Raw genomic sequence first — 12752 nt, forward strand, 5'->3', positions numbered from 1 at the left:
GATAACCTCGGAATATTTTTAATCACGAATAATAATCTCTTGCACAACAGTTAAATTAACAGGAGGTTTTTGCAGTGTGCCTGCTTGTACGTGGTTAAAAGAGAATCAGCAAGACAAGGTTGTTTCAACTGCTCTGCTAGGAGTTCAAATGTATTTCTTTTGTATTAACTGTAATTTATAATAAAGTTTTTCATAAAACAGCCAGATGATTGGTAAATACCGTACACACAAACACACATTTTGTCAAACAAGATCTAAATCTTCCCCGTTTCTATCAATCCCTAATTTCTTGCTGTTGCTTTAGCTATTTTTCTTGTGCCCCCATTTCTCCTTTGCTCCTCTCTCTGTCCATATAGTTCTCTTACTGTCAATTCTATTTCATTACTCTGTCTGTCTGTCTGTCTGTCTATTTGTGTGAGTCTCTCTCTCTCTCTCTCTCTCTCTCTCTCTGTAGAAGGCCTGCTGTGTCTGTAGGGCTGTTGGGTTGATTTAGTTTTCCTGGAAGCAAAGAGGCCAATGGAAGAATCCCAGAGCATCAACTATGTAGGGTGGAAAATTATCCCCTGCCAGCAGCCAGATGCTGGTAAAACCCCTGCTTGGGGCTGCTTAACTGAGCAGGGACCCCAAAACAGGTATGTACTACATGACAAATAGCTAAAGTAGCCTATCTACATTCTCACAACTTCATAAGCTTATTTACAGAATGTGTTATTTTGGCAATATAGAAAAATTTGAAATTGTTTTTGTTTGTTTGTGTATTTGTTTCAGGGGTGCCGGGTTTAAAATCTTATTGTCATTAAGACTGAGGCCGAATCTACAAATGTCTTCTAAATGTTGCTATATCAGCTGTGTTCAAACTTTTTCATGTCAAAGACCCTCAAAATAATATATATTTGGCCATAGACGCCCAACTCAAAATATGTTTGTTCCAGGGGCCCCGAGAAGCAAAGATTTGAGATAAAAATGTTTTGTACAAATGTTAACAATTAAAAATAAATAGCAGATCTAAAAAAAAATAAGTTATCATTCTAAAATGTTGTAGACAAACAAGGGACAGTGAGGACCTTTTGAATTTGACTTCCAATTAAAAAGGCAATTTAAACAGCCTGGGAGGTAAGTGGGGAGGTTAGGTGTTTAAATTTCACATCGCTTTATTATTGACCTCTGGTGGGAAACTATAAGCTACTGATACATGACAGTATGAAATGAGGTACTGTAGAAGGGTTTACAGTGACTGCATGATATTCAGATGAAAAAAGTAAGTAACAGACTGGAGGAATGATCGAAGGACCCCAAATGAATGGAGAAATTTGGAAAGGAGAGACCTGTGTCACCACAATTGGCATATAAACACACACACACACACACACACACACACACACACACACACACACACACACACACACACACACACACACCTGCTGATGTCATCAGGTCTACCCAGAAGCAGGGATAGGAATGTTCCAATTCTAGCACTGATTGGATCGTCTGGAACTGACATGAGAAAATTATGTAACCTGTGTGTGTGTGTGGTGTCTGGGTGCTCTGAATGCATGTCTGTCCATGTGGATGTGTGTGGTAACTGACCACCAAGCTGGATGCAGGAGAAAGAGCCCCATTCACTTACTCTCACACACACACACACACACACACACACACACACACACACACACACACACACACACACACACACACACACACACACACACACACACACACACACACACACACACACACACACACACACACACACACACACACACACACACACACACACACACACACACACACACACTTTCTGTCCTAAATATTTCTTGCCCTTTCCCTTGAATTTATCTGCGTTTGCTTTTTGTTGAGAGAATTGAGTGCTGCAGCACGCCTTTTTATAAGGTTGTTGTCGGACGATAAACCTGTGTCCAAAACTGTACTTTAAAGATCATTAATCCTTATGTACTTTGTGACAATATGTACTACTTACAGTATGCTATATTAGTGTTGACGCTTTACATTCTGTGGAGCTACAGTAAATGCGCTGTAGCTCCACAGTGTGCACACACACACACACACACACACACACACACACACACACACACACACACACACACAGATGGTGCTTAAGGATGCTATCTCACAATGTGCAGGAAGCACAAGGTCTGCTTTCAACACACAAACACTCACATACAGTACACAAACATGCACAGACACAGGCACATATTGGTTTGATTGCCAAACAACATTTGGTTGCCTTAGAAACAGCAGTATCTACACATTGGAACACATTCCTCTCTCTCACTGAGACCTAACATCACAGTAAATGTGAAAGAGAGATGGAGATAAAGGAGAAAGCCACAGGAAGACAGAAACTGGAGGTTAAAATTATGATCATGACACCGGCACGCAATAAAAAATATATCAGGTTTAACGAGCAAGAGTGAGGAGGAAGACGATGGAAAGCAAGCAGAGAGAGAGATAGCCTGAACTCAAGACACAAATGTAGGAAAAGAGAACATAAGGAAGAGAGATGGATGGAACCCAAGACGAGTGTAGAAGAAATAAGAGAGGAATGCCTTTCCAAAGAAGATTGACCTGTGTGGAGGTTAAAAAGTTAGGGGTCAGAGTTCACAGAGAGGTCAAGAATGAACAACAAACAGAGCCAAAAAGTGTTGATACGAGTAAGCCAACCTGGGCTTTCGAAAAGGACCCAAGACTTTGAGAAAATGAATCAGATTACTAGAAAACTTTAAAGTTTCAAAACAATTTCACAAGGAAAGCTTGAAAAGCTATTGGACTAATTGGAGAACAAGTAGAGATGCCTAATCTGTACGCTAGTGTCACTAAAACACCACAACACACACACACACACACACACACACACACACACACACACACACACACACACACACACACACACACACACACACACACACACACACACACTTTAAGCTACAGTAAAAACCTGATCTAAATCCTGTAGTGTGAAATCACCAGCTCCAGAGTCAGTGCTATATGTGCCATTGCTGTTGATCTATTGCTCTTCTTACTGTCCAGAAGAACAGACGAAACATCTGCTTTATCACTCTGTCTCCCACGTAGAAAACCTTTTCTGTGCTCCCAAACATTTCAGGCTTTTGTGCAAGCTGCTGCATGGATGTGATTTGTCACAAGGCCACTACCACTATTTCACATTGAATAGTACTAACCCACTGTAGCAGCTTACAGAGGCTAAATTTACACACAGTTCGTTGGATGTAAATTCATCTGAACGAGCACTGCTCTAAAATGAAACATTATATAAACACTTGTCAAACTCCAGCAATCATAAAAATACACTCAAGTTGAAATTTCCAGTGCAAATCTGTTCATCAGGAACGTTTTTTTCCTGCACAGCAGTTGCATGATGATTCTGAAATTAGCCAGACCAGTGTCAGGAGGTCGAGACTTAAGCAGCTGGTGTCTACAGTAAAGATTAGCCTGCACACTGACCACAAAAACACACTTCCAGCCATCGCCAGTCCAGTCCCAGTCCACCAAGGATGAAAGAGAGATTTGTTGCTGGAAAGGTTCTTGAAATGAATAGTCCTGAGGGGGGATTTTCAGGGGGATTTTAAGATTTGCTTGGTGTTAACATGTCTTGTAGGGGAAACCCACCACTAGGCTTCCTTACCACATCAACCTTTGTGTGTCGCTATTTTGGACAAATAATCAAACATTTTCAGAATTCAATTTAATGTATGTCATATTTGTCAGCTTGTAGATCTGGGAATGTTGCTATTCTTTGAATAAGCATATACTGTAGGGCTTAAGTGGTTAAAGACAGCGGAGAAAGATTTCAAATAGACTTACAGTACAGTAAGCATGAGTCGCTGCTCTTGGGAATTAAAATTACTGTTACAGACATACATTAACAGTGTGAGGGACATGACCTCACTGCAGATTTCCTCTAGTTCAGACAACATCTGGATTCTGCATCATTGCAATGCACTTCAGGGAGTTCTCATTTTCTCAGAATATATTCACCTTTTGTGCAACACTTGCTATTACAGGGAAGGATTATGAATTATTATAATTCCACAGGTCATTCTGAATGTTTTTATAGAGCCATAATGGTCAGTACTCAATGCAACATGTTAACTTTCAATGTAAGTGTGTGAAACAAACAGTACATAAATGGTCTGGGGTTCAGCTGACTGCAGCATGCTGCTGTACTGTAGTCTGACTTAATGGCAACTATCCCAGGACCAGAGCCTAGTTGCTCCCCGGGGGCCAATACATGATAATCCTAATAAATACGGCCAATCATTTTAAGATAACTCATAATAATAAATGGGCCTAAACGGATTGTTTCGGGTGATGGCATCATGGCAATATCTGGTGGAAGAATGGAGCCTGCTGTTGCCACTGACAGACAGAGACAGACAAATTGGTAGAGAAGTTGGTTTCCAGTGTTTAAAGGACAACTTTTTTCAAGGTTCATGTTTTAGGTTGTTATTAGAGAAAGTAAAAGATCAGCGTTAGTTTTTTAATTTGCTGCTTTCTTTCATTTTAGCGATTTTAACTATTTTTTACAGGGGGGCGGGGACATTCGAACAAGTGGCTAAATATGCATTTTATTTACACAATATTTTACAGTGATTTCTTTATTATTATTTACTATAGTCCTACTAGACCACAGGAAATTACCACAAAAGAGCACGGGATCTGATGAATGTGAAGCGCCATACTACGGGGCTGCCATACTGTGTGTCGTAGGCTCAATGTCAGTTTGTCACCTCCTCCTTCACATTCCATTCAATAGATCCTGTGATCTTTTCCTGGGGTCTCTAGACTAGGACTATAGTAAACAATAATAAAGATAAAAATTAATATATTTAGCCACTTGTTCGAATGACCCTGCCCCCCTGTCAAATATCACTATAAGGAAAGAAATCAGCAAATGAAACTAAATAAACACTTATCTTTTACTTTCTCTAATAACAACCTAAAACATGAATCTTGGTTAAAATAAACTAAAGTTGTCATTTAACTGTTTCAGGGGTTCGTCTAAAACCTGGGATTGTGCTGTACACTCCTAATTCTGTGGAATTGTGAAAGCATGGAAAACACAAACACTCCAGTTTCACACTTCTCCTTTCCATTTCTCCTCTTTCTCTCCTCACCTTATGTCACCACTTCTTTCCCATTCTCTCTATTCCCCACCATCTGTCTCTCTTTTTCTCTCTCTCCCGTCCAGGTTTCCGGTCCAGTTTTCCAGTCATTTGTTGGACAGAGCTGATGAGTTACAACCCAGCAGTGGTAGAGCAACCACACTAATGGCATTCCCTTTAACATTTCACATGTGCTTCTGGCCTACTGCCACCCGTATGGTTTGTTGTAGAGATCAAGTCAGGTGAGTCAGTGTTCATTTGATGCAAAGCCCATTTATACTTAGTTGTGCACCGGTGTTGTGTGGTGAAAATAAACCATCTACAAGTACATAATGTGTGTCTCATCCGAGTCATCGCAATGCGAGCTTGTAGATCGGCTGTTTTCACCGGAGGTCACCATCGTATGATGGTGTTCAGGCTAGGTCGCTAATAAAAACGGGCCTGTTGTATGTCAGTGTGTGTGTGATTCTGTAAAAGGAATTTATTCACTCAGTATCATTTAAGCAGCAGTCTTTGTGAAGGTGTGTGTGTGTGTGTGTGTGTGTGTGTGTGCGCGCGCATGTGCACCCACACTCTCCTCCAGTACACAGGATGCAACGGTACTCATCTGTGTACTCATCAAGTGCTGAGGAGTCAGACATAGTTTAAACCAAAACCAGGGTATATGGATTCAGTGAATGAGGACTGGAAGGTTTACAGGTGTGTCAGTGTGTCAGCGGTGACTCTGTAGATTGTAGGATAGAGTGCCAGCAGCACAGTCCAGAAACACACAGACTGGGAGTTGGAGGTCAGTTCTATTCATATTTTGCCACACAGTGTAATTGTTACCATGGTGACCATGATGTTCCAGACACCAGGACTTGTCATTGTATCCAAACACTATAGCCCTGCCGCTGCCTCTGTATGTCACTGATATCTGTGAACCCGTTCACTATACTCTACCGCAGAGTAACAGCGTCAGACCCTCTCTACACAGCACTTGGAGACAGTCTCAGATCTGAATGTAGATTTAAAACAGTGAACAACAATGTCCTTTCCATCATGTTAAAGAAGTGAATTAATACTTTCTTACTGCTCTCCAGTGTCAGCCAGCTCATCCTGTTTCATACTCCACAGGAAGTGCAGTGTGAACTTCAGCACTCCATCTCTGAAGCGCCTCTCTTCTCTTCCTCGCCATTCACCACCTCCTCTCGTCTCTTGACCTACTGTGTATATATGCAAAGTTTATTTTCATGCATGGGATGGCAGATATTCCTGTGAGTAGAAGAAACTAATCAGACCTGTCTGAAGTGAGTGTTGCAACAGCGCCCCCTGTTGGTACCCTAAACATACAGAGAGGTACGGGACGGACGGACATTGCTGGTTGTAGGAGTGGTTGCACCACTCAAACATCGGACTCTGTTTTGACGGTTGTTCCATGCAAGTGCTAATAATTGCCATCACGGTGAATCAGAACCATCTTTATTATTCTTTACATATTATCACATGTTTACAGGTTTAACTTTATACAGGTATAAATGGGTGGAATTAGTTTTTGGACAAGCTCCATCTTTTTTATCACTGTGGATGTGACGTTCCCAAAGTGGGGGTATATGGAGTCGGCCGACCATACAAGCTCCAGAGCTAAGGCCCAAGGAAAGACTTCAGCACCATGGACAGCACATACTTCAGCTGATTGATGAGAGGTATACATGTGCCAAGTTGGTAGGGCTGATTAGACAGGACTGATTAGACAACCTGTTTGGGGATTCTTATGTTCAAACTCAGTGTCGTGTATGGCCTTGTTTCTGGTCCCATTTCGAAGATGAAAATACATACCGGTATTAAATGTAACTACACTTAATGTAAAGTGACAGAATACCTATTTCACAATCAAATTGATTTCAATAATCTAATTGTAAGCTATCAATTTACAACTCACTTTACGCCACTGTTCCTACAACGGAACAGATTAGAACTTCAAACACTAACACTGGAAAACATTGGAAAACACTGGAAACAATACAATATTCATATATAAACAATTTATCATCACCTTGGATGAACAACAAAATTCAAACAATCACTTACTTGATGTTTCATAAGTATGACCACATGCTGCCTTCTGAAAGACACTGATGCCACCTGCTGGCTGGAAGTAGACCCACATACTGTTGAGCATCTTTCCAGGGTAGAGTGTGCATTAATAACTCCACAGGCTACCCCCTCCAATGCATGGCTTTCCGAAATGATGTTATAGGCGAGACTTTTAATTTAATTTGTAGAGTCTAATTATAAATTCTCCGTTCACCGGCCAAGTCTATGAACTTTAATGCTTAGGGTAAATTGTGATGTAAGTCTATGGACTTGTTTGAAATAAATACATCTTGTAATACATTTATTTTCTTTTTCTTTTCTTTTTTAACTTTTTCAAAGTATGTTGTTTATGTGAAATCTGGCAACCCTGTTTGTTTAGGTAATGATGGTCACATGGCGGCAGCAGGCAGTCATGCAGCTGGTGCCATAAATGTATTTTGCACAATTTGCTGTGTGGCCAATCAATTAAATGGTGTATGGCGACGAACTTAGTAAGCCACCGAGAGGCTAAAAGCGAGGAAACGTACTGCCGGACGCGCTGCATGACGTCACATTGGTGACGTCAGACAAGAACTTGGCCAACCAATATAATATGTTGTACACTGGGTCTTTTTCCATTTCTTGACTTGAATGTGAGATAGTGATAAAGAGCTGGTGATGAATACAATTTTGTATTTCTATTGAAATGGGCAAGAAAGGAAAAAAGGCAGGTGATAATAGTGCCAAAGACGATTGTGTGGACACTGAAGCTTTAACTGCAGAGATTGAGGGTGCAGGAGCAGCCAAGAAGGCCAAAGGAAAAAAGAAGGGTGCAAAGAAAAATGATCTTTTTGATGAGGATGATATCATACAGGAGTTATCTCTGGAAACAGAGGGGGGAAAGGTCAACAAACACACCACAGAAGCGGAGAGTGTGGACATTGAAGCTTTAGCTGTAGAGATCGAGGGTGCAGGAGCAGCCAAGAAAGTCAATGGAAAAAAGAAGGGTGCAAAGAAGAACGATCTTTTTGATGAGGATGATATCATAAAGGAGTTAGAGGAGTTATCTCAGGAAACACAGGGAGGGAATGTCAACAAACACACCACAGAAGCGGAGAGTGTGGTGCCTCCCAAACCAGAGAAGACCAGGAATAAAGGGAAGAAGGGAAACCAGTATGAAGAGGGTAATAAAAAGGAGGGTCAGGGTGACATGGAGAAAATCAAAGATCAGAAAGACGAGAAGGCTCCTCCTCCTGTCTCCATTTCCTCTGACTCTGGGTCTCCTTCTCACCAAAAGACCACAGGAGAAAAGAAGACGGACAAGAACAAGAAGAAAGGACAAAGTAAAGCCTCAGTGAAACACATTAAGGAAGCACTGGCCAAGTTTAAAGAGGAGGAGGAGCGAGCGAAGAGAGAGGAAGAGGAGGAACATAAGAGATTAGAAGAGCAGGAACAACAGAGACTGGAGCAGGAGCGTCTTGAACAAGAGAGGAAAGAGAAGAGGAAACAAAAGTTGAAGGAGAGGAAGGAGAGACTGAAGAAGGAAGGAAAATTGCTCAACAAGGCTCAGAGAGAGGATAGAGCCAGAGCAGAGGCTACGCTCAAAATACTACAGGCTCAAGGTGTTAAAGTGCCATCCAAGGACTCTGTGTCAAAGAAGAAGCCAGTGTATGGAGATAAGAGGAAGAAGCAGATAATCATCGTTACAAACACACCTGAAGAAACTTCTGAGGTGACATCACCGGTCCCTGCACCTTTTTCCATTGAGACAGAGACGGTAACCACTCCAGTGGACAAAACAGATACAGAGGTGGATGATTCGGAGGCCATAACCAGCAGCGATGATGATAACTGGGAGGCCCTAGCCAGCAGCGATGAGGAGAAAGAGTTAAGGAAGGGACACGTTGAGGTGAAGGAAACATCTGCTCCTGCTCAGGCAAAACAGTCCATTGCTACCAGCAACACCAATGAGGCTGAAGGTGATGAGGGCAATGAGAAGAGAGCGGTGGAGAAGGGTAGAAGAGAGCAGCAGGGCAAAATAGGAAAGAAGAGCGAACAGGACAGCAGCAGTAGTGAGAGATCGATAGAGAAACATGCAGAGAACATTTGCAACATAAACCTGGACAAGCTGAGAGCTCCTGTTGTGTGTGTTCTAGGACATGTAGACACAGGAAAGACAAAGATCCTGGACAAGTTGCGTCACACTCAAGTGCAGGTTGGTGAGGCAGGAGGAATAACCCAGCAGATTGGAGCCACCAATGTTCCTCTGGAAGCCATTATAGAGCAGGCTAAGATTGTTCCAAGTTTTGACAAAGACAACATTAAGATTCCAGGAATGCTGATTATAGACACACCTGGACACGAGTCATTCCGTAATCTACGTAATAGAGGCAGTTCTCTGTGTGACATCGCCATACTGGTGGTTGACATCATGCATGGACTGGAAAAACAGACGCTGGAGTCCATCAATCTGTTGAAAGAGAAGAAGTGTCCCCTTATAGTCGCTCTCAACAAGATTGACCGTCTGTATGGGTGGGAGAAGAGTCCGGAGACAGATGTAGTTGCTACCTTGATGAAACAAAAAAGAACCACTAAAGATGAGTTTGATGAGCGAGCCAAGGACATCATTGTACAGTTCGCCAAGGAGGGTCTGAATGCTGCATTGTTCCATGAAAACAAAGATCAAAGAAAGTTTGTGTCGCTGGTCCCCACCTCGGCTCACACCGGAGACGGAATAGGCAACCTGATTGCTCTGCTGGTGAATCTCGCACAGACCAGGTTAGCTAAGACATTGGCTCACAGTGATGAGCTCAGCGCCCAAGTCATGGAGGTCAAAGCATTACCTGGAATAGGAACCACTATAGATGTGATTCTGATTAATGGTTCCCTAAGAGAAGGAGATACCATCATTGTTCCAGGAGTGGATGGACCTATCGTCACACAGATAAGAGGACTTCTCCTGCCTCCTCCTATGAAGGAGCTCAGAGTCACAAACCAGTATGTGCAGCATAAGGAGGTATGTACGTCTCAGGGAGTGAGGATTATTGGCAAAAACTTGGAGAAGACTATGGCAGGACTTCCCTTGTTCGTAGCACATGAAGAAGATGAGATCCCGGTGCTAAAGAAAGAGCTTGACAAGCTGGTTATGGAGACAATTAATGCCATTGCCTTCAAAAAGGAGAAGAAGGGAGTTTATGTCCAGGCCTCCACAATGGGATCACTTGAGGCCTTACTGGAGTTCCTACACTCTTCTAATGTACCTTATGCTGGGATCAACATTGGTCCTGTACACAAGAATGACATCATGAACGCTTCCACCATGCTGGAACACGACCCACTGTATGCAGTGATCCTGGCATTTGATGTTAAAGTGGAGAAAGACATTCAGGAGATGGCAGACAGTCATGGAGTGAGGGTGTTCTCCGCAGACATCATATACCACCTGTTTGATGCCTTCACCGAGTACAGAGCGAAGTACACAAAGGCTAAACAAGAAGAGTTCAAACATATAGCAGTGTTTCCAGTGAAGCTGAAGATTATTCTCAATCCTCATTCAGTCTTTAATTCCAGAGATCCCATATTAATCGGTGTGACCGTGGAGGACGGCATCCTCCGACTGGGCACCCCACTGTGTGTCCCTGCCAAGGGCTTAGTGAACATCGGTATAGTAACCGGTATCGAGGCGAATCATAAGCCGATGGACTCTGCCAAGAAGGGTCAGGAGATTTGTGTGAAAATTGACCCCATGCCTGGAGAGTCTCCCAAGATGGTCGGACGGCACTTTGAAGAGACTGATTGCATCGTCAGCAAGATCAGTCGAGAATCCATCGATGCTTTGAAGAACTGGTTCCGTGGTGACATGGGGAAATCTGATTGGCTGCTCATCAAGGAACTCAAAGGGACCTTTGAGATCATCTGAGACACTGACCCCTGCTGGACAAGAGTCACGAGAACACACACCCCTGTGTAGGCCTGTTCATAATCCAGTTTTAGGTAATGAGGTGACCACCAAAATGGGGAAAAAAGTGGTCACCTCTCCGCATCACCTAAACCTTTTGGTGGTCACATCATCACCTAAAACTAGAGTATGAATAGGCCTTATGAGGCCAGTCCTCCCTCTCCCTCAGAGGGGATAACAACAACAAGAATGTAAAATGTTTTTCTGTCACCAAAGGAACACATTTCTGAGCTCCAACGTGTGGCTTTGTGTGATGTCATGTGGCATCGAAGTCAATGCTGACATTATTTATACCTGGATCATTCCGTTGAAACTTTTAGTTTTTTTTTAAACTATGTTTTTAGGCCCCTATGATGTCATGTGGGCCAATACATCATGATAAAAAGGCATGTCTCAGGCCGCCCTCACTTCACACAAGTGATTTTTTTCTCATTGTTGTAAACAGTGATTGGTTTAGTAGCGTCAAAGTCTCTATACTACTGGTTGCCCGATGCCGTGGATCAAGTTTACACATGCGAGTAAAGAAGACTGATGTCCAACCGTCCACTTAGTTCACAACTAATTATATTTATTCACTACTTGTCCGTCACTTCAGTAGGCATATACAAATAAATAAATAAACAGCAAAACAGAAAACAACATCCCTCTTCCTCACTCACTCAACACAAAACGCCTGGAAACGCCTGTGCTTTAATGAGACCTGATTAAATAACCTGGCCAACCTTGGCATTGACCAAGCCCTTTAGGCGACGTAGTAATAGAAACAAAACAAAACAGAAAAGACATGGCTCTTACACACACACACACACACACACACACACACACACACACACACACACACACACACACACACACACACACACACACACACACACACACACCTATTGCATCATGTATATTACCTGCCATTTGTCACTATGCTATTTTTAACTGCCTCATACCATTGCTATTTCTTCTAACCTTGCACTCTGTGGGCTGTATTTTGCGTGTCTTAAGTACCAGGTCTTATTCCCTAACTTGAGTAAACTAAAGACCTGGAGGCGTGATCAATGCCATTTGGCTATTCTGAGTGGCCAAAGAGCATTGATCCAGTTCTTTAGTAACTCAAGTTAGGGAATAAGACCTGGTACTTAAGGCACGCAAAATACAGCCCTGTGTGTGTGAGTGCATATACATCTTATTGTAGTCACATAAGTAACATAATTATGCAATATCCGACCTGCTTGTATATTAATTCCATATATTGTATGATTTTGAAATATCAAGAATATTTTCAAATCTGAACCTTATTCCTTTTCAGTGTCGAATTTGTTTTGAATGACTCAATGCTCAAAGTCAATGCTTCTATCGTCCATAAAATCTCTCTGAAAGTGAGCCAAACAATGCCGTTATAGTTGTGGTGTGTGCCATCAATTTGAGTTTGAACGATTTTTAAAACAATTAGTTATATATAGCCTGCAATGCAGCTTGACAGAGTGCCACGTGATCGACTTCCGATCCCGACGACCTTTGCCGGTGTCACTCACCGTCTCTCCCCATTTCCTGTCTACATACTGTATATCCAAACTCACACACCTGTGAAGTGAAAGGTGATC

The 12752-nt window shown here is 42.3% G+C and overlaps 1 protein-coding gene across 1 annotated transcript; it reads left to right on the top strand.

Moving 5' to 3' along the window:
• Positions 1-7905: 7905 nt before the first annotated feature.
• Positions 7906-11118, top strand: LOC310871186 (eukaryotic translation initiation factor 5B-like; the record flags this gene model as incomplete). The annotated part of the gene is made up of 1 exon (XM_083782675.1): positions 7906-11118. The coding sequence occupies one exon, from the start codon at positions 7906-7908 to the stop codon at positions 11116-11118; it is 3213 nt and encodes a 1070-aa protein (XP_083638801.1).
• Between the last annotated feature and the right edge of the window lie 1634 nt (positions 11119-12752).

This window comes from Protomyctophum parallelum (genome assembly GCF_964188405.1).
Source record: "Protomyctophum parallelum genome assembly, chromosome: 14".
Lineage (NCBI taxonomy): Eukaryota > Metazoa > Chordata > Actinopteri > Myctophiformes > Myctophidae > Protomyctophum > Protomyctophum parallelum.